Source organism: Lagenorhynchus albirostris, chromosome 12 (genome assembly GCF_949774975.1).
Source record: "Lagenorhynchus albirostris chromosome 12, mLagAlb1.1, whole genome shotgun sequence".
NCBI classification, from domain to species: Eukaryota; Metazoa; Chordata; class Mammalia; order Artiodactyla; family Delphinidae; genus Lagenorhynchus; species Lagenorhynchus albirostris.
The window spans coordinates 33951454-33975764 of NC_083106.1; the positions used below are offsets into that span (position 1 = coordinate 33951454).

At 33.5% G+C, this 24311-nt stretch overlaps 1 protein-coding gene across 1 annotated transcript in view; it reads left to right on the forward strand.

Annotated features, from left to right (window-relative positions):
• Positions 1 to 399: 399 nt before the first annotated feature.
• Positions 400 to 24311, forward strand: part of THEMIS (thymocyte selection associated) — a 164518-nt gene continuing 140606 nt past the window's right edge. Inside the window, exon 1 of the mRNA XM_060167669.1 lies at positions 400 to 490. Within this exon, the coding sequence (XP_060023652.1) occupies positions 400 to 490 (91 nt within the window). The remainder of the gene's footprint in view (positions 491 to 24311) is intronic.

The following is a 24311-nucleotide window of genomic DNA, read 5'->3' on the forward strand; positions in this document are numbered from 1 at the left end:
TGCCTGGTTGACAAACCACAAGCAACTGTGACCTCAAACATCCTAGCCCCTGCTTGAGATGCACACCTGGACCAGAGACAGACAAAGAGAGCTACTTGTCAATTCTCGCTTTTTTGGCAGTGTCTGTTCAGATATGCTCACCACACCCCCATCCTGTTCTACTTCAATGTCAGAAGGAAATGAAGCCACAATGAGAACTAAAAAGAGCTGTAACACCTTTTGTCCCCTGCCTCCTCACTGCCCTCCCTACACAGAGCTACTCCACCCAAGTTGGGCTCCAGTGTGACATTCCTGCCTGAGAAAGGAATGATGAAGTGAGACTACAGTTGCAAACAAGTGACACCCAGAAGCCAAAAGCTTCTGTAAGTACCAGGTCTGCACAAGACCCAAGCCAAAGCAATGGCATTGTCGCTGGAAGAATTCATCCACTCCCTTGACCTCAGGACCCTCCCCAGGGTCCTAGAAGTCCAGTCAGGCTTCTATTTTGAAGGTAAGCACCTTCCCATCTCTGGCTAGAAAGTGCTCATAAGGTATATACTCTGGGGAATTTCAGTGGAAAATTGTAACAGAGTATATGAATTCTGTTAGAGGAAAGGTGGTCATCAGAGAAAGTAATTAACTGAGGAATGGTCGAGACCCAATAGTATTGGAGAAGCGAGAAATGAGATAGGACTCTGGGGGGTGGGTAGGGACTAGGAATTGAGTGAAGCTTCTTGGCCTTCAAATAGTTCAACACGAATGATGAATTATTTCTGCCTTTTCTTTGAAATTGGTTGTAACTCGAGTGAAAAGTTAAGTTTTCCATATCTGTGTTTCTAGAATATAAAATACAGTTTAAAAAAAGCAACTATTAAAAGCACAGCATTTAGAAAGAAAAATTCACCAAACTCTTAACCACTTCTAAAAGTTGCTTGTATCAGCGCTTCTCTCACTCTGCAGTGGCCTAACTTCCAATTTCTTAAATAATGGCATTCTTATTTGAAGGTATAGAAGTTAATGTTTACTAATTACAAGATAATTTTTAAAGAATCTATGGCAGAGTTCTAAAGTCAGAGCTCAGCTAGGATTATTGAATAAGTTAGTGTGCTTTGGTGTAACTTACTGTATTAATTCAGTAAAAGAGCATTAAGACCTACAACACATACAACACATACCATAGAATACATGTAAGACAGAGTCATTTTCTGGGCAAATAAGCATTTTTGGTTCCTAGAGTCATAGAATTGAGGCAGTAGTAGAGTTAAATACAGACAAACTACTGGGAAGATGAAGAATTTTTGGTAGGCAAATCTTTCCCTTTTATAGACAAAATAATTTTTTAGGTATTATATTATGAAATAAAACAAAGCTTGACAAATGTCAGACCCAGTTCTCACACACACACACACACACACACACACACACAAAAGCACACATACACACACCTGTAGGCAATGAATTGGTGCAGGCAGCCTTCAGTTTTATATAGACGGTTTTGTTTAATTCATTTGTAAATTGATTATTTTGAATCAGACCATATTTTTCCATATATATAATATCATGAAATGTATCTTTGTTCTTAAGCTGGCCGCAAGTCATTTTTTTGTCTCATTTTTTTTGTGCTTTTGAGGTTTCTCATAAGAAAGTTCTTCTTCATGTTCGGTTTACAAAGATATTTTCCTATGTTATTTTATATCAACTTTACAGTTTTATATTTCACATTTAATTTTTAAACTGTGCCATGAAGGGGAGAGGAATCCAATTTTAGCTTTTTTCCGTATAGTAACCACAATTTCCCAGCACCATTTACTAAGCTAGTTATCCTTTCCCCTTTGATTTGTGTTGCTGTCTTAAAATTATGCTCACATCTGGGTTGGTCTGTCTCTGAAATATCTCTTCTATGTCATTAGTCTGTATTTTCTCAATTGTGTTGAAGCATTATTTTTGTAACTATGGCTCTAGAATAATAGTTCATGTATAAACCAATCTCTTGTTTTTACTCCTTTATTCTAAGTTGATGTAGCTATTCATAGACCTTTCAAACATGTCTTTAAATAAATCAACTGATTACTTTAAAAATCCAGTCTTACAAAAGAACATAGTCTCTCCATGTGTTCAGACTATCTTCATCTTTTACTACTTTACTATTATGTTATACCTCAGTTAAGAGAAAGAAGCATACACCTTGATGAATTTTCACAAATTAAGTACATTCATGTAACCACCATCATGGTCAAGAAATAGAAAATTACAAGTATTCTGGAAGTTCCATCTTATACCCTTTCTCAATCATTATCCACATTCCTCCCCAAAAGTAACCATTATCATGAATTTTGCCCATTTATGAACTTTATATTAATGGAAAACTATAGTATATATCTTTTTATGTTTGGCATATCTGTTCAACATTATCTTTGTGAAATTAATCCATGCTCTTCTATATAGCTTATTTATTCCAGTGTGTATAATATTCCATTGGATGAATATATCACAATTTATTTATCCATTCCACTACTAATGGACATTTGGATTATTTCCAGTTGGAGATGTCAACAGTAATGTTGTCATGAACATTCTTGTACATGTTTGTTCACATGTGTATAGCATTCAACTGGGTGTATAAATGAGAGGAATTGCCACATCACACAGTGTGTATATGTTCAGCCTGGGTAGGTAATGGAAAACAAGTTTCCTAAGTACTAATAGTTATACCACTTTACATTCCTACCAGCAGAATATGAGAGCTCTAATTAACCCATATTTTTGACAACACTTGATATTATCCATCTTTTTAAAATAATTGAGATTTAATTTAGATATAGCATTGTATTAGTTTCAGGAATACAAAATAATGATTCAATATTTGTATGTATAGCAAAATGATCACCACAGTAAATCTAGTTAACATTTGTTACCACATGTAATTACAATCTTTTTCTTGTGATGGGGACGTCTAAGATTTATTTTCTTAGCAACTTTCAGAGCCTGGCTGTCTTCTCAAAAGACAATTATTTAATTATGTAAGTGATAAGCATTGGGCTTTTAAAAAATCTCCCTGATGATTAAAAATGCAGCCAAATTTGGGAACTACTACTGTAAAATTGGTTCTCCCATTTGTTATTAGCAGTGCATTGGTTTAGAGAGAATTCACATCATTTTAAATGAAGTCTTCTGATCCACGAACCTAGTATATCTGTCTAGTTATATGAATAGACCTCTTTTCACTTCTTTCAATAACATTTTATAATTTTTATTTGTGGAGTTCCTACATTTCTATTTCAGATTTATTCTTAGTTATTTGATTTTTTTTTTTTTTTTTTTTTTTTTTTTTGCGGTACGCGGGCCTCTCACTGTTGTGGCCTCTCCCGTTGTGGAGCACAGGCTCCGGACGTGCAGGCTCAGCGTCCTTGGCTCACGGGCCCAGCCGCTCTGCGGCATGTGGGATCCTCCCAGACCGGGGCACGAACCCGTGTCCCCTGCATCGGCAGGCGGACTCTCAACCACTGCACCACCAGGGAAGCCCAGTTATTTGAGTTTTTAAATTCCATTATAAGTGGTATCTTTTGAAGTTTTTATTTTTTCTTTGTTGTGTTTGTTGAATTCTAAGAATATATCTTTAGATTATTTTAGATTTGTTATATACACATTTAAGTTTTCTGTGTATATTGATTGAATCTTATTTCTTCTTTCCAATGATTATACTTTATTTTCCTTCAGTTGAAGTACTAGCTAGTGCTTCTAGTATAATATTGAATAAGAGTAATGATAAAGGACCTCCTTGTCCCACTCACAACCATAGAGAGAAAGTTTTAATAATTTATCATTAAATATAATGTTTGTTTTAGTTTAAAGAAGTTTCTAGTTTTTTACCAGTTTTTTAAAAAGTCATGAATGTATGTTTATCAAATATTTTTCTATAACTTTTGTGGTGATAATATGATTTTTTACATTGATGTTTTTTGAATGTTAAGCCATTTATTTGTGGAATAAAATCAATTTGGTGATATATCACTGAATTCAGTTTATTAGTTTTAAAGAACTTTTATATTTCTTTTAGGGTATGAAATTGGCTTATAAATTTTATATCTTATAACATCCTACCAAGGTTTTTGTGTTATGTTGAAATTATAGAACTTGGGTTAAGTCTTTTTCTCTCATTCTCAAGATATTGTATAAATTAGATGTCATTTTTTATTTAAATATTTAGTAGAATTCCAAATGAAGCCATTCTGAGCTGGGATTTCTAAAGTAGACATGTTTTTAATTATGAATTCAGTTTTTTAAACAGTAAGGTCTTCCCATCCATGAGCATAGTGTATCTCTCATTAAAACAAACAAACAAACAAACAAAAAGCTCATTTTTTGGATCATGTATTAGAATTTAAAAAATATGTCTCCATAGAGATCTTATGTATTCTAAGCTAGAATGCAGACACGTACACATACTATATTGCTATATTGATAGATATCGTATTTCCTCTAGTCTCACTGGTTACCACTGAAGTGGAAAAATGCAGGTGAGTATTATTAGCAGTACTGATGAACTCTCATTAATTCTCGTAGTTTATCTTTTTTATTTCTCTGGTTTTCCTAAATAGATATTGATGTCATTAGAAAATATCAAGTTGTGTCTCTTCCCTACCATGTTCTACAACTGTCCGTTTTTTCTTACCTCATAGTATAGTCCAGGGCCTCCAGTACTGTGTTAAATAATGGGAATTCTGAATCATAAAGAAAATGCGTCTAAAATTCCTCCATTAAGTGTAATGCTCTAGAACTGGTGTTTAACTATCACTAAATTAAGCAAGTTCTGATCTATTCCTTGCTTTCTAGGTATTTTCATAATAAATAGGTATTGAACTTAATACTGTATCATTGACTAAGATAATAACATGGTTTGGTTTCTTTAGTCTGCTAATGTAAATTACCTTTAAAGACTTTTCAAATTGAAGGATCCTTTCATATTATACATATATACATTTGAAATACAGTGTAGGAGTTTGATATTATATTTAAGATTTTTACATTTGATCGTAATTGAAATGAGCTAATAGACTCATCTACTATTTTAGATTCAAGATAACACTAGCTTTCTAAAATGAACTACATAGATTTTGTTGTTTTCTATTTTCTGAGGTATTTGCAAAAACAGAAATGGGCTTTAAACTCTTCCTTTAATTTGGTAGAATTCTGTAAGAACTACTGGACATAGAATTTTTTGGAGGGAAATAAGAATTTGGTTTTGTTAAAATTCTCTGTTGTTTTGCTTCTCTTATTGATTTCTGACTTAGTTTTCATTATTTTCTTGCGTCCTCTGTTTGCTCTCTTGCTCCTTTTCTAGCTTCCTAGTTTAAATCACAGTCATTTTAAAAGCGTTTCTTGCTTCTTGATAAGTGTGCTTAAACCTGTATTTTTCTCTAAATATTTCTTTGTTTCCCATAAATTTTGCCATGTAGTATTTTCACTCTTACTCAGTTCTAAGAACATTTTTTCCTTTTAAATCCAATGGCTATTTATTTTATTTACTGATATTATAAAATTTCCTTTAGCTGTTCTTTGCTTTTAATTACTAATTCTATTGTATGTTGTTAGAGAACAATAGTCTGTATTATATTATTGTTCCTTTGAAATTGATTCAGGCTTCCTTTATGACATGAAACATGTCCTATTTTGGAAATATTTCATGTGAGCTCAAAAAGCATGTTTTGTTGTTTAGTACACTATCTCCCTATATATACCAGATAGCTTGTTTTTAATTGTTTTGTTCAGATCTTGCTCTCACTGCTTATTTTTCTTCTGCTTTACCTGTCATTTTCTGAGAGGGTTATGTGAAATAGTCCTTCAGCAGTTCATTTTTCTAGTTCACTCCTCATTTCTTTCTATCTTTTGTTCCATCATATTTTTGAGGTTTAGTTGTTGCCATGTCCTTATGCTATGAGGATTATTTCTTCAACTCTATTATTATCATCCTTTTCCCTATATAGCTTTTTATTAAGTCCTATTTTGTTTGATAATCATATTGCTACTCCAGTTTTCATTTGGAATATATTTTCCTAAGCATTTATTTCCATTTTTTTGGTGTCTCTTGTTTTAAGTGCAAGGAAACATATTCTTCCTCCTCTTGATGCGTCTCGTGTTGGTGCAGGCAGTGGAACCAGGCTTCACCCATGCTGTGGTGATGACTCCATGACAGGAGATTTTTGGGGAATGGAGGTTTGAAGGAACTTGAGGAAGGCGACATGAAGTCATGTAAGGTTCTGTGGTACTGGATTGAATACTCCCAGTTTACAACAACAATGACAATAGGCAGCATGATACACTCAATAGCATGTTGCTCAGACACTTATTGGATTGCCCTACCTCATGAGATAAGGCATAGATCTGTGTGTTATACATTCAGGACTTGGCCTCCTGACTGTTTACGCATGAGAGATGATTTCATGGTCAACTTACAACATTCAACATTTGCTTTGTCCCTCTCTTAAGAAAAAAAAAGCTTCATCATAACCTTGAAAATTGATGTGAAGTTTTTTTTTTGATGTGAAGATCAATTGAGCTATTGTATATAAAATAGTTAGCAAAATGGCTGACCAATAGAAATCTTGCAGTAAATCTTAACTATTATTATTGTGATTACCATAATATTGGCATATTATGAGGAAAACTGATCAACCATTTCTAAAAAGTAAAACTAATTTGAATTCTGCTACTGCTGCATATCCCAACATAAGTTAAAATGGAGAAAAAATATTAAAAGTTAAAATATTAACAATAAAAATGCTCAAAGAAGCCACAGAAGAATATTAAACTAGGGACTCTAAAAAATGAAAACATCGAATTTATGAAATAGAAAACTTCCTTCTTGAAAAAAATTGCATAAATGTGGATGAAAGACAAACTACAAACTGGGAAAATATTCATAATATATATAGCAGATAGAATGTAAATATCCTCAGTGTATAAGGAATTTATTAAATAACAATAAACAAACATGAATATAAAATTTTTAAATGGGAAAAAGACATAAAAGGCAGCTTACATGCCAGAATCATATAAGAATTTTCAAATTTACTAACAGTAAAATACAAATAAAGCAATAAATCACTCAATCATTTCTTAGGTCACAGATATTAAAAAGATCCACAAAACCCATTGTAGGTGTGAATGTGCAGAAATGAGAGGAGGCACAGGCGGTGGGTGTGTAAACGGTTACAGACTTTTTAGGTCTCAACTGGGCAATAAGCATCCACGTATAACATGTACATAAACATCTGACCTCTAGAAATTAACTTAAAATATAATTACAAAAAGCAAAAATGATTGTATTACAATGATCATAGCAGCATGTTTTATAGACAAACATCAAGTAAGCCTCAGCATGTACTAGCTTATATAAATTACAATAACACATTACCAAGCATTATTCAAAAGGCTAGAATCATGGAGGGGATGGGGTAAGCTGCTACCCTATTGGAGCTTATGTTCCAGTGGCTGGAACAAATGACAAGCAACCCAAAGGTTTAAAATATACACAAGTACCATGAAGATCTAAATAGGTAGAGAGTAAAGCAAAGCAGAGGGAAGAGATGATCTTTTGATAGGGTGATCAGGGCAGATATCTCTGATGAGATGAAATTTGAGCAGAGCCCAGAAGAAACTAAGCTAATGAGCCTTGCACATTTCTGGAAGAACATTTCTGCTGAGGACAGAGCAAGTGCAAACCACATAACAGATTTCTTCATCTAATTAAGAAACAAAGAGGAGACAGTGAGGATAAAGCAGAGCAATTGAAGGGAAGTGTAGTGGGAGATGAGGCTGAGGACGTGGGGATGTACAAATTTTGTAGGCCTTAAAGGCCATGGAACACATAATTTAGTACAGAGTGGGGCTGGGGAAGCAGGTGGAGACCTCTAAGATAAAATGATCAGGGAAGGCCACTCTAAAGAGCTGATTTAGTAGCAGAGACCTGAATGTTTAGAAGGAATCAGACAAGAAAATATCCAGGAGATGAGTATTTCAAACAGAGTGAACACCTAGTGCAAACATTTGGGGACCAAAAGGGGCTTAGTCTGAGGAAGAGAAAAATATTCCTGTACGTTGAACATACAGAAGAAAGCAGAGAGGAAATCTTATGAGAAGAGGTTTAAGGAGCAGGCAAGAGCATTTCAAGGAGTTTAGATTTTATCAGTGCTAATGACCAGTTTGCAGCAAGAGATTGACAGGACCTGATCACCTTTTTAGGAGAATCATTGGCTGCTCTGGTGTTAGTGGGGCAAAAGTGGGTTGAGACACATTAGGACCATGTAATAATCCAGAAGAGAGATCATGGTGCCTTCATTCAGCTGGAAGAGAAATGACCAATTTAGGATATGCTTTGAAGGTAGAAATGTCAGGACTTGCTAATGGATTTGATATGAGGTGTGAGGAAGGGGTAGACTAAAGGATGCATGAGAGGACTTTGACCTAAATGATTAGGTTTGTGCATTTGACAAAGTTATGAAGATCTGGGGAGAGAGAGTTTTGGTGGAAAAAATAAATTATATATAATTTATTTTTGTTTATAATATAAACCTTAATATATCAGTTTCTTTATTGATATTTATGGTCATTCTAAGGCATACCAAATAATTAAAATTGTAAGAGAATAAAGTAAATATAAAATTAATAGTATTTTAAACAATTTAAATTTTTATTAATAATAAAACCCATTTTCTCTCACAAAAGTTAACTTTGTTATAACATATTAACTATTATTGAACATTATTGAAAATATTAAACATTTCCATTACTGAATACTTCAATATTTATAAAAATGTTGATTTAATATCATGATAGAGTGATTCAAAGACATAGCTCTAATGTATTTATTTCAGTACTTGTAAATAATAGCTCTTAAAGATATCTTATAAAGGTCCAGTATACAGCATGTATACACCATATAAAATATATGCTTAGGGAAAATTTATCATTAATGTTGGTGGCCATCAATCCATATGTGAAGTAACCTTCTTTATAAATCTGGTTTTGGCAGTTTCTTTAGACAGCAATTGTATGTAGCTGATGACAAGTTTGTACTAGGAATAGAAGTGTCGTTCTGCCATCTTCTTGATAGGGTCTGCAATTCTCAAATGTCTTTGTAGGCATCTTACAAAGTTATTGTCTATTTTATGATAGTTGAAATTAGATTATAATAATTCTTAAAACAACCTTACTTGACTCATGTAAAATCCATTATATGGAAGTATTGCAAGTATATGAATGAATTAGGACAATTCTTTTAACTCTTATTCTTTTGGAATTCCCAATCTGTCTCAATATATTGTAGACTATACATGTCATATGACCATCTGATGTAGGAATAAATTAAGATTTCTTTATTATTAAATACTAATGGAGTTTAAAATTAAATTTTAGAAAACCTTTGTATTAAATATTAGTATAGGTTAATTTTGTTTATATAAAAATGAGTATGAATTGAAGGTCTAACATTTTCTTCTCTTATCTCACATCTTGTAAAAATAATTATCATAGATTTTTCTCTTTCTTTCAAGTACATCATAGAATTGGACTTCCCTACACTTTTGTGGCCATAGGACTTGCATTGGCCAATGTAATGAGAGCAGAGATAAGGTGTATCATTTTGGACTGATGCTTTAACAACTAGTTCATAATTTAACATATTTCATCCTGGTAGATCATGTCAAAATGGAGCCTTCAACAGTCTGGGTCCCTAAGTAACTATAATTATTAGAGACCCTTCCCTCACCCACTTGAACTGGACATGTAATGAAATGAGAAATATACCTTTGTTACTTAAATCTCTGAGAATTTGAGGTTGTTCATTATCTCAGCATAACAAAATTTCCTTACTGATATAAGTTATATTTATTATGACTGGAACTGCACTTACTATCAGTTAAAAAAATTAGACATTAGACATTCTGGAGAGAGTCATATAATGCCAGGAAAGTTAGTTGGTAATAATGTTACCACATGTTTATGGAAAGGTGAGTTCGCCGCTCTGTATTCAGGAAATATCTGTTGCTTCTTTGACTATTCTGCATATTGCTAACATTACCATCTATTACTATTTACTTCATATATGGAACCAGTTTGGTGTTGACTTAAAAGTTTTGCAAAAACAACGTTTGTTTGCATTATGATCTTGTTCAATGAACTGGATATTGAAAAAAATTCTATTTTTCCCTATAGAAATAATATGTGCACATGGCTAGAAAGTTAGACAAAGTAGAAGCACAAATATTCAATAACTTTATCAAATAGAGAGAAATATGATTAACATTTTGATGTATTATCTTATTCTTTTAAAAGTATGAATTAACTTTTAAAAGGAGAAAAATTGATGCCAATTTTTCCCCCATGCTTTATCCAGAATATCACCACTCGCACTGCAACCTCCATCTTCCCCCTTGGTTCAAATCATCATAACTTATTGCCAGGATTATCAAAATAGCCACCTAATTTGTCTCCCTACTTCTCTTTCACTCCTGAAGTCTATTCTCATAGCATCCAGAGTCATGCTTTTAAGTGGTATGCCAGATTATGCCATTCCTCTGTTAAAGAACCTCCTATGGCTCTCCCATTTTTTCTTAAAATAAGGACCTTACAATGGATAATAAGGCTTTTTATTTTTCTCTCCTTACTCCCATTATTTCTCTGAGTTTATTGTTTGCTAATCTTCTCCTTCTTGCCACACTGACCTCCTCACTGTTCCTCAAACTTGAGGATATGCTCCAGCCTTAAAGCTTTGCTCACACTCTTCCCTTGGGTTGGCAAGCTCTTCAACCAGATGTCAATTTGGCTAACTCCTTTCTCTATGAGGCTTACCTAACCACCCTGTTTAATACTGCAAATTTTCTGTTCCTCCTTCGCTATATTCCCTATCTTCATTATTATATTCTTCATTTTTTTTAACCAAAACACTATCTTTTTCTTATATATAATGTAGGTTATTATTTATTGTTTATTTTTCTATGCTTTCCCATTAGATTTTTCTTACAGCTTAATTGATGTATAATTTTTTAAACCATAAAATTCATCCATCCAAAAATCAATTCATGATTTTTAGTAAATTTATAAAGTTGTGCAACCACCACCAATTTTAGACTATTTCCATCACCTCAAAGAAGTCCCTTGAGCTATTTGCCAATCATTATTGCTTACATTTCCAGCCCCAGGCAACCACTGCTCTGCTTTCTATCTATAAATTTGCCTTTCCTGGACATTTCATATAAAATAAATCACACAGTATGTAGTCGTTTGAAACTAACTTCTTTTACTTAGCTTAATGTTTTTAAGGTTCATCTATGTTGGAGCATATATTAATATTCTGGTGTGTTTTTGTTGCTAAATAGTATTTTATGTATGAATATACCACATTTTGTTTATCCAACACCAGTTAAAGGTCATTTGTATTATTTCCCTTTTGGAGATAACATGAATAATGTACCATTTTACGTTCCCATTTACAACGTATTTGGATTCCAATTTCTCCAAATCCTTACCAAAACTTGGTACTGTCTTTTGTATCATAGCCAAAGGTATCTCATTGTAGTTTTAATTTCATTTCCTTAATGACAAGTGATGTTGAACATTTTTTCCTGGGCTTATTAGGAATTTATTTGTCTTTTTTAAAATAAAATGTCTCTTCAAATTTTTTGCCAATCTTTGTCTTCTTGTTATTGAGCTATAAGACTTATTTCTGTATTCTGGATATTTGATTTGCAAATATTTTCAGATATATAATCGAAAATATTTTCTTCCCTTCTGTGGCTTGTCTTTTCACTTTCATAATGTTATGTTTTGAAACAAAAAGGTTTTAAATTTAGAAGCCCATTTATCAATTTTGGGGGGGCTCATACTTTTGTTATCATGTTACCTAACCCAAAGTCACAAAAATTTCCTCCTGTTTTGTGTTGGGGGCCTACCAGATCACTCCCAGTCTTGTTGATTTTCTAGAAATACAGAACTCAGAAAACCTGTTATACTCAGAGTTACGGTTTATCACAGGGAATGAATAGAAGCTAAAGCCAGCAAAGGAAAAAGGCATATACGGCAAGGTGTATGAGAAAACAGGCACGAACTGTCAGTTATCCTCTCCCAGTGAAGATACACGGATAGTGCTTAATTCTCCTAGCGATGATGTGTCACAACAAGGACAAGGTATTTCCAGTTAGGGAAGCTCATCTGTGCCTTTGTGTCCAGTGTTTTTATGGGAGCAGTTACATAGGCGTTGAAGATTAGTGTGACTGACCTTAGCTACTGGGTCTCTAGGCCCTCTAGAGATTAAGTGGTATGATCCAGGACCCCAAGTGAACAAAAACAGGCATTCACCATAGATCACATTGTTCCCATGAACTATCTGGTGTGGCCCAAGATCCCAGATATACAGAAACACTCTATCTGGCAGGATATTCCAGGGGCTTAGATGTTATCTCTCAGGAGCCAAGCAAGGGCTAGTCCTTTCTTTGAAATGTGCAGAGTTTGAGCACCCCAAGTAATAGTTAACCCATTACTGCACAGTTTTTTTTTTACAAGAGTTTTATCTTATCTTTAGATCTAAGATCCATTTGAGTTAGCCAGAATTTTCAAAAGCCTTAATTCCAAGTAATAGAAGAATTAATCAACTTTCTACACAGTTACAAAGCATGCAGGGGATGATTTAAGTACAGCAAGCTCTCTCTAGCTGAGAGAGGTGAGGGAGTTAACCAAACAGATATCTGGGTAAATGGCTTTCCAAGTTGAGAGAATATCTTTAGCGAAGTGTTATGGTGAGAGTGTGTTGGCATATTCCAGAAAAAGTGAGAAACCAGTAAGCCTGGAAGGAGGAGGAGAGTGAACAGAAATGATACTAGAGAGGAAATTGTGGAGAACCATATATGGTCCTTTTGGATATTGTAAGAGTTTTACTCTTAGAAGAATTGGCAACTTGGAGATATCAGTCTACATTAGCAAAAACAACAACTAAAGCAATGCTAGAACTCTTGTCTTCACTATGACTAGAGACTCCATTAGCCATTTCTTCTGTTTATCAAAAAGAATACTGATGAAACCACGTGTACATTTGCAGAAGTCAGAGCATAGTTTTGCTTAAATAAGCCCATAAATATAATGTTCAAAAGTGCTTCTTATAGCAATTTTTAAATACCATGAAAATGTTCTTCCCTCTTGGGAAAAGTAAGATTTGGAGGAGGTAATATTTTTAAATATTGTGTTTTGAATATAGTAAATATCATATTTCTTTTTCCTGCCAAAATATGTTTAAATCATGGAAATTATTCCTTTAAATTGTATATCTACAATTCTTTGTATATCTACAATTCATTTCTTCCTTCTATCCTTCCTTCTACAAAATGAATAGAGTTTGATTCTTGCCCTTAAGGACTCCTTAGGCCAGTGAAGGAAGATAGATTTTTAAAAAATCAATATTTGTGATACAATGTGAAAGGTACTTTAATAGATATAAACTGTTTTGAGAACACTGGGAACTTACCACCCAAACAGCTTACCACACAAAAAACTTACCAAGAGGTGGTGACTTTTTTTTCTGCAGCCTATATAGAAGTTGAGCAGGCAAATAAGAAAATTTTAGAATGAGAGAAAAGTGTTTAGATCATTATACAAGTTTGGAAATTTGAAATATGATTCAAGAACAGCTCAGGGAATAATAGGTGATCAGATAATTTGTGATCATATTTTAAGTGGCTTCTGAACTATAATAAGGGTATTGAATTTATGCTGTAATCAATAGGAACCTTTAAAAGGATATTATTTTTATAATGTGTTTTCCTGACGGTAAAAAAGTAGATCATGTTCATTGTAAATTTGAAAATTATAGATAAAGCTAAAGAATTTCTGAAATGTTTAAGGCAAAAAAATCATCTCAGATGGTAGATTAGACATCCATTCCTGTCGAGGTTTACTAGATGGATATGAGACAAACAACAAGGAGCTAATAGCAGCTACAAATAGAAGGGAAAAGACAGGATCGGTGGTCTTTTTGGGTAGAATATTCTGAACTTGACAGTTTATGAGAAGCTGTGAGCAAGAGGGAGGGGTTGATGACAGACTGGAGGTTTCTGGGCTAAGCAAACGTGGTAGGTGATAAAAATATTACTTATAAGACTTGCCGCAAGAGCAGCAGTCATTTTGGAGATAGAGGCATGATTCAGTTACGTTCCAAAGAGTATGAAGCTCCTGTAGGACATTCAGATGCAGATGAACAATAGCCCACAAAAATGTATGTCTGAAGTAAAAAGCATAGTAAAATTCTCAGATTTAATATTACAGAATAGTAAGTGCATGAAAGAAGTTTGTTTCAGGGATTGCCCTGTAGTCCATGTGTCAGGTCAGAAGAAATATGTGGATCTCAGAGAACACCAACATGGAAAATATGGATAGAGGAGGAGTTGGTCAAGCCAAAAAAAAAAAAAGAAAGAAAAAAAAAAGTCTCTGTTGGAGGAGAAACAGGAGAAAGTGGGCTAGTTTGTCAATGAAAATAAATGAATTAGAGCACTAGAATGAGAGAGTGTCAGAGATAAATGTTTGTTATTAGCACATAGTTTATGGTAGCTTAGTGATTATGATTATAGCTCTAAATACTGAAGGATTATTATGGGCCAGGTGTCTTTGTATAGATTTGGGTGTGTAAGCATATGTAATACATGTATAACTGTATTTTATATATGTATATGTCTATACATAAATATATGTGAATATATCTAATACAACACATTAACACAACTTAATTAAATAATACTTTATATATTCTCATCTATACACAAATTTAGTACAAGTATACATATATTTAATCTTATTAAATTTTTAAATTGTATTTATAAAGATATTTAATCCTTGGAGTTATCTGCTGAAATTATTATTATCATTTACATTTTCAAGTCACCTGTTTGCCTATTTGCCCCAGGGATAAAACTTATAGTGAAGTTTATTCTTGCTCTGCCTACTTGAAGAGTTTACAAAATTCTATAGTGCATCCTATCCTTAGAGAACCATCAATGCTTTTAGAAATTTTATAACTATTTACTGTTTGGCTATACAGTTGGGTTATAAACATACACAAGAAATAACTTGTATTAATAAACATTTGTTTTGTCTTTTAATATCTTATTACTGATTACTGGTTACAATTGCAGTTTGATAAGTATTGAAATATGACATTAAAAAATTAAACTGGTTAGATAAGTATATTGAATAATGATATATAGTGAATTATACATTATATGAACATGACTTTTATTAATTTGATGCATATATAAGACTTCATATGGCAAAAAATTGTGCTATTTTAATTCCGACATAATTCTTTTATGGCTAATTGAATTTAATTTTCTTCAAGCTTAATTTAATCAGCTAGGGATATGGTAGTAAAATCAGAGAAAATTTGAAAATTATAACATTGTATTCAACTTGCATTTATTCATATTTCATAGGCTTTAAATATTAGGACAAAAGAAAACTTTTTTCACTTTTTAATATGAATTCACAATATTGATATTGGTCCGTACAGACTCAAGAGGAATAAAATTATGTAAAAATCTAATGAAATATGGCCTGTCACATTCTTAAAAAAGAATTTCAGCTAACTCAAAACAGAGCACCAGTATTTCTCTACATGAGCTTATATTTATCATGATTTATTAAAGACAAGAATTACATTTCTACAGTAAAATTTGCTACATATTTACAACATATTCTGTTGAGCTTCACAGGTTTAAAACTGCTCTTGATTCTGGATGACCTAAGTTCACAGAGAGTGAAAGTTGAATACTTTTTATATCTAAGCTTTAAAATTAAGTAAAACATTATATCCCAATATTTGAAATTGATAATATGATTTATTAAATAAATATAAATTTGCTCTATTTGTGTCAGTGGTATATGGTTGGACACTAAGATGACTGTCAGAATAGAACTTGATAAACCTAAACGTTCAGTTTTATTTGAAAAAATGTTGATTTGGTAATATGCAAAAATTATATTCATTAAGGCATAATCTTATTTGAAATGATGTTGAATTTTTTCCTATAAAAACTTTGGAATCATTTTTTATCTAAGGCTTAACACTTCTAAGAGCCAAATTGTAGCTGCTGTACAATTTGGCTCTTAGATTGCCTTTAGGCCATACACTACAGATCAATGAATTACCCTTTCAGTCTAACTAAACATTACATTTTTAAAAATAGAATCAAAATTTTTGAAGTTTAAAAATGTAAAAGAATTTTTAAAGTTTAGGGCAATTTTGTGTTTGTACTTGAATGGAACACACTTTTCCCTAAAACTTAGCTGAAGCAGGCCTTATTTTAGGAAAAATCCCTAAAATAGGTACATTAAAAACAAGCAAAAGAAGCTCAGATAAGATAATATCAGTTGTATTATTTTCAAAAGCTGTGGAGGAAAATAACTGTCAGCACAATTTTTGTGTTGTTTACTTAAGTGGAAATGTTCCAAAATTTGGGCATTTTTGTACAATGGCACACGTTATTCACATCTATTGTAGAATGTTCATACTTAAAATTTTCTAACTTAATTGTTAAGTACCAACCTTGACTATGCAATAAAAATATTAAAAAATGGAGAGCTAGCCTATGTTTTTACACATAATCATATAAATATAGATTATTCATATACTTCCTTCATCTTATAAGTATAAAGAAGTGAGTAAGCAATAAATTAAGTAAAACTTGTATTTTTTATTGGCTGCTAGATTTTCAACTGCTGTGAAATAGACATTTTGGTTAGGATTATTAACTACCAAATTCATTTGAATAGGTACAAATTATCAGTCAATTATTTAACACTGAAAAACACTAAAGGAAAAGAAAAAACTTTGCCTTACATGTGGTAGTTTATACTTTTGTATACTATAATACTAATAAATTTTGTTAGGCCCTGCTAAATGACTGGTGAGTAAGCACTGAGAACGGGAGAGAAGGTAATTTCAAGTAAGGTGTTAAAAAAAAATCTAAAAAATTATTTTTAGAAATGTCTATCTTTGATGCAGTATTCAAAGTCTTGAATTTGAAAACTTTACATTTTAATTGGGACATCTACTTTTTCTACTTCTAATAAATATTTGGAAAGATTGCACCTTTTTAAAACTAAGGTTTTAGCAAAGCTGTTAGATGAAATTTACTTAAATGAAACAGAACTTTTTCATGTGAAATAATATTTTTAAATGGCGAAAGACATTATTTGAGAAGATTTTGTTATTTTAAAGAAAATAATTTATTAGGAAATGGGGACGGCTTCTACTAATCTATGTAATGAAATTAACTTTCTGATTTTCTGATTGTTATAATTAGGTCTAAACCGTTTTACTCTAGATTAGAAGGGTTGGTTTTAGTGATTCAGCACTTGTGTCAGTTAAGGAAAGAACACCTGCCCCATAAACGATGTGTGAATTCTAACCACAGACCAAAGGACTTTTTTTGGTTACTTCTTTATTGACATCCGGAAAGGCCTAAAACATATTTAAAACAGTTTTTCCCAGAACTTGTGAAATCAAATCATGTGAGTTTTGAATTGTGTTCATTATCAGAGACCACTCTGATTTTGAATATTAGTAACATAGTTACTAATTTAAATAAATCCCTATTTAAATATATTATAGTGTACGTATTTATTCCAGTAATTAAAAAAAAACTCAGCAACGATTTAGCATGTTCAGAGAGATAATAGGAACTTGACAATAATAAAAATTTGAACTTGTCTTAGAACAGACACAGGCTGGACCTTCCTCTTTTCCTTCCCTCCCTCCCTGCCTCCCTTCCATTCTCCTTTGTACTGTAGTCATATACAACTGGATACGTTTACAGATGCTCTTTGACAGTAATGTACTTTGAGTACCAGTTATGTGCTGTAGTAAAACAGAAGCCGGTGGGGGGGGGGAGCGTATAAAATAACATCCACTGCTATCAAGTTTTTCTCTCAAAGAAAGGACAAATAATTAAGAAGATAATAATAGAGATGACACCTAAAAAAATTCCAGGTCGACTATACACGCACTGCATGCTTTAAAAAATCAGGATTAGGAGGTGACTGTGACCCTAGTGACCGGGCTGGGAGCGGGCTCTGGGGTCGGGTGTAAATCATGGCCGCCCGAGGAAGGTTAACGCAGGTGCAGCTTCCGTTGGCAGGTAGGAAAATACGCCACGGCGGGACCGGCCTGGAGAGGGAGGGTTGTAAATCCTGGAAGACCAGCTTAGTGAGACGCGTTGGATCGGACGCGGAGGGGGCAGCTCCGAGCTTGGAAGGTCAGCCACAGGCTGTGAGATTGCTATGCTGACGTCCCCACGCTGGCTGCCTCGCTCTGGTCTCTCCCAGTGCATCAGAGCCGCGACAGGAGAAGCAGCTGACTGCCCCAAGGATCCATTTTCTTTTTCTTTTCTCTATACCCTGCCCTCTCGTAATTTGTCCATTAAAAAAAAAAAAAGTGTTTTTCTACATTTCTAGTAAATCTACTCTTTTTAGAATAAGACAGCATTCTGGATCAACAAAATTAACCTTATTTTATAGAGGCAGAGACCTATCCACAAAGTCTTTGTGCAATTATTCTATCCACTGATTATTAATAAAAAGAAGAACAAAACTTTCTTTTTCAAATAACAGGATCAACGATTATCTTTCTTAATGATACTTAACTATAAGGAAACATAAATAATCAAGTGATTAAATAAATCCCCAAGAATATCCATTTATTCAGCTAATTCACTGAATGGCTGCTGAATACCTGGCAGTATGCTGAATTTGCAGTAACAAAGCTCATTAAGTCACCATAGCCCTCTCAAAGAAGTCAAGAATCCTCATGAAGTCAGACAGAACAGCTACAAAGGTGTGTCATGTGGTGCTCTACACTAACAAGTGCTTGACGGGTTGTGTGATCACTCCTGGATTGATATATGATATAGTTTTGGTCAACTACTAATTAGAACATCGGAATTTTCTGATAATATACCTAATGAAACTTTTTTGGTATAGAAATAACATTATGTTGAAGAAGACTTCTTTAAAGATGACATTTAGTAAACTACTTCTTATTGCAACGTGCTTTAAAGTTTAAATGAGTGCTTTAAACCACTAAAGATGGAAGTAAGAATGGAAATTTTAACTTCTGCTGTTAAGAACGTTCTCTTCTTACTTGGAACAATAAGCCATTCGTTTGCAAGTTCTCATTAAAAATTTGACAGTGAAATTATCTACTGATAGATGCCATTCATCTGACAAATGACCTGCAGCATTGTATTTTTACTGTTGGGCTTCATGCTGGTTGGTTCTCTAAGTCAGTTTTCTCTAAAAAACAAAGCAGAATTATTCAAGGGAACATCATGTTTTAAAAAACCACAAGCTCAATGCTCAGTAAAATTTAGTAGCTCTTATTTATTGAAATAAACCCATGGTGAATATTAATTTCATCCTATTTATTAAGAGTGACTGATAAAAAAAAAGTCATGCCAACTTTTCTGGAGAAAATGACTTTTGTTGCAAACTGACCAGAATGGATTTTGTCATTCACCGTTACTAGGTTATTTCTGGTAGATTTTGGTAGCCTTCAATCCTTCGAAGTACGTGGTCTCATGCAATGAAATTTTGTCAAATGTAAGATGTTTATCTGCAAGCAGGCATCAAAACACTTATGTGACCTGTGTGTCAGCTTGATGTAGTCCCATCTATTTGTCTTTTTAAATACTCTGACAGCACCTTGCATGAAAGGTTCATTAGAGACTTCTGCAGCAATATTCCAGCTATCTTTCTAGTTAGATGACAAAACTGCTTTGAATCAACTACTGAACCAGGATTGTGAAGCCCAAGGCCTATATTGGGCTCACTAGATTCTTATTCCCCTTTGCAGGAACAGGAGCTCCTGTGTTACATTTGAAACTAATCAACACATTTTAAACACCACTCATTTCACCAATAAGGCAATCTTAAGACTGGTATTCATTATTCTAATTAAGAAAACTATGTTAATATGAGATAAATGTAGGTGACACTTGTGATAGTTGTTTTAAGAGTATGAACTTCTGATTAATCTTTTTTGTGTTAACTAGTCACCCTGGGTTTATATTTCTGATTAGTGTACTTCAAATATTAACATTTTTCTCATCTCTTCCTCAGGGCTATAGGTTAAAAGTATTGAACACATACATATGTATTTCATTGTCTATGCTGATGTATTTCAGGTAATAACATTAAATATTTATCTTTGCACGTGTCCCAGATACTCTATTCTCACTCTCAGGGGAGCAGATCTATCCAGAGTTGCTTTTGTTTTGTTTTTATTCTTGAAGATTTAACTAACTAACTCCCAAATTTGTATCATTTCCCAGGTTGACATATGTAGTCCTGATTTTCTTTTACTTATTTCATGATTTATAACAGTATTTCTCAAACCTAAGTAAACTTTGGTATCTACTAGGGAACTTTAAAAAAAGAAAACATATTCCTGGGTTCTACCCTGGAGAATCTTATTTAGAATTTTTGGAAGCCCTACTAGAATCTGTATTTTAAAATTTTCCCCAATTAATTCTGATGCAGCCTGCTGGCAAACAGTTGTTAAAGAGGAACTGGATAGGACCATCTCTGCTTAAGGATGACCATTTGACATAAGAAACAATATATCAGGAACTGAGCACGGTGTTTCCTTCCCAGTTTTTCCACATTTTAATACACCAGCCTTCTCTTAGTGCCCCAGCATCGTGGTCTGGGAGTCATTTTGGCCCCATTTTTCTGCTTTTCTTTAACCAGTTTGTGAAGGGCCATTTCAGTGTTTGCAGCTGCCATTATATTCGGGCTCTCCTCGCTGCATACTTACACCCCATGGCACCTGGTAACTTCTCATTGCCTCTCCTGTCTTTTGTTGCTCTGCAAGAAGCTCTTAGGAGAACTTACTTAGAACCATAGCAATATATTGCCTACAGTTCAAATCTGCTCTAAGTTCTCTCCAACCACTGGCTTTTTATTTTGTAATCAGATCATCTTGGAAAGACACTAGATGTCAGATAATTGTTTAGTACATATTAATTTGTTTAAATCTGAAAAGTGATGTTTTTACTTTCTGGAATGCCTGTCCCATGAATATTAATAACCAGCCTTCCACATCGACCCCGTTTGGCCATAATCATACATCACCTACTGCATGTGTAAGAGACTATAAGTTGTTTGTTGCTGACATCATTAGTATGAGAGGACAATCAAGGTGATACAAGGATGCCCAAATTACCCAAGCTCTGAAGCACTTTACCAATAGCAAAACCTAGGCTCTCGTGTAAGCTTTTTTTTTCTTTTAGTAGAAAAAGGAAATGCTTTTCAATATGGTAGCCACTAGCCATTATGTGGCTATTTAAATTTAAATTAATTAAAGTAAACAAATTTATGGGTTCCTCAGTTACCTTAGTTACATTTCAAGTGCTCGTGAGCCCCATATGGCTGTTGGCTGCAGTGCTGGGCAGCTCAAATTGTATGTCCATCCTTGCAGAAAGTTCTAATGGACAGTGCTGCTCTAGAGTCCCTCTGGAAGTCCCAAAGGTAGGAAGAGGCTCACATCTTTTCCAGTATCAGTATAGCCCACTGCCTCTATTTCTGCTATCATGACTCTCCTAAGGACTTACTGCAGTTTGGGGGTTATTCATTTTCTTCAGGCTCCTTCTACTGCTTCCCTTTGTCTGCATGTGTTCCTGTATTTGCCTGAGGCTTTCTCAGTCTGACACTGGTATGAGAAGTTGCACTGCAGCACACACATAGTACACACACACACACACACACACACACACACACACACACACATATTTAAATTAAACCCTTTATTTTGAGATGATTGTGGACCCATGAAATTGTAAGCAATAATACAGAGAAATCCCATGTATCCTTCATCCAGTTTCACCTGGTTGTAACATCTTACAAAGCTAGAGAGTACAACATCACAGCCGGTGTATCGACATTGATACAGTCAAGATACAGAGCATTTCTATCATCCTGTGATTCATGTTGCCCTTTTATAGCCACATCCATTTCCCACCTCCCCCATCTCCTCCTTAACACCTTTTAACCATTATTCTAGTCAGCATTTTAATAATTTTGCCATTTCAAAAGTGTTATATAAAGAGAATCATACAGTATGTAACCTTTTGGGATTGGCTTTTTCACTCAGCATAATTCTCTGGAGATTCATCCAGATTTTTGAATGAATTAATAGTTCACTCGTTTTTACTGCTGAGGGGTATTTCATAGTATGAATGTACTACAATTTGTTTAACTATTCACACGTTGAAGAATATTTGGTCTGTTTCCTGTTCAGGGCTATTATGAATAAAGCTACTATAAACATTTGTAGATAAGTTTTTGTGTGAAAATATTTTTTTATTTCTCTGGGATTAATGCCCAAGAGTGAAATGCTGGTAGTTGCATGTTGTTATTTTTTTTTAGGAGACTGCCAAACTGTGTTTCTGTGTGGCTCTACCATTTTACAGTCTCCTCAATGATGTACAGGTAATTCAGTTTCTCTGCACCCTTGCCAGCATTTGTTGTTATCACTATTTTTTAGCCATTTTGATAGGTATGTAGTGATTCTCATCGTGGTTTTAATTTGCGCTCAGTAATGGCTAACAATGTGCTCATTTGCCATCTGTATATCTTCCTCAGTGAAATGATTGTTCATGTCTTTTGCCCATTTTCTAATTGGATTGATTTTTTTACTATTTGATTTTGAGAATTCTCTGTAAATTCTAGATATAAATTCTCTATCAGATACATGGTTTGCAAATATTTTCTCCTAATCTGTAGGTTGTCTTTTCATCATTTTCACACTGGCTTTTACAGAGAGTTCTTTTTATTATTTTGAATGTGTGTTTAACTTTGTCAAATGCTGTTTCTACATCAATTTATTTGGTCATATGCTTTTACTTCTTTAGCCTATTAATATAGAGGATTACACTGATTGCTTTTTGAATATTGAGCCAACCGTGTATCTTTGGGATTAACCACACTTGGTTATGATATATAATTTTTTATATGTTGCTGGATTCTATTAGCTAAAATTTTTTGAAGGATTTTTTTTTGTTTGTATTGACGAGGGATATTGGTCTGCAGTTTTCTTTTTTGTGATGTCTGTCTGGTTTTGGTATAATGGTAGTATTAGATTCATAAGATAAATTAGTACATATTCTCTCTTCTGCTTTCTGGAAGAGATTGTGTAGAACTGGTGAAAATACTTCCTGATAAGTTTTATAGAATTCTTTAGTGAAACAACCAGGGGCTGGAGATTTTTTTTTTAGGACTTTGTAACTATGAATCAATTCTCTTAATAGTTATAGGACTGAACCAATTATTCATTTTATTTTAGGTGAGTTGTGGTATATTGTGGTTTTTTGAGGAACTGGTTTGTTTCACCTCAATTGTTGAATTGTAGGCTAAGTTGTTTGTAGGATTCTCTTTTTTCCTTTTTGATGTCTGGAGGGTCTGTAGTCATATTCTCTGTTTTAGTCCTCTTATTTGTAATTTGTACCTTCTCTCTTTTTCAGAATTGCTAACGGTTTGTCAACTTTATTGATCTTTTCAAGGAATCATCTTTTGCTTCATTGATTTTCTCTTTTTTTATGTTTTTCTTTCCAAGTTCTTGAGGAAGAGGCTTAGAATATTTGAGATTTTGCTCTTTTTTAATATGAGCATTTAGTAATATATATTTTCTCCTCAATACTTCCTTATCCTTATGAAAATTTGTGGTTTGAGATGTTGCAATTTTCATTTGGTCCACAGATTATTTGGAGGTATGGTATTTAGTTTTCAAGTGTTTGGAGAATTTTTTATTATCTTTCTGTTATTTATTTTTAGTTTAATTCATTGTGGTCAAAGAATACTATGATTCAGTTCGTTAAGTTTGTTCAGACTTGTTTTATGGCACAGGATATCTCAGTATATGTTCTGATGGGCACTTGAAAACAATGTGTATTTGCTGTGTTAGGTATAGTGTTCTGTAAAGGTAGATTAGATTCTGTTGTTTGAAGGTGTCCTTGTTCTTCTGTATCCTTACTGATAATCTATCTAATATTTTATCAGTTGTCGAGAGATGGATGTTGCAGTCTCCAGCTATAATTGTGGATTTATCTATTTCTCCTTTCAGTTATATCAGTTTTAGTTGGCATATTTTGCAGCTCTGTTGTTTGATATATACATATTTAAGATTGCTGTATTTTCTTGGTAGACTGACCCTTTTATCATTATGTAATATCTATCTCTGACCCTAGTAATTTTCTTCACTCCGAAGTTTACTGTATCTGATGTTAATATAGCTACTCCTG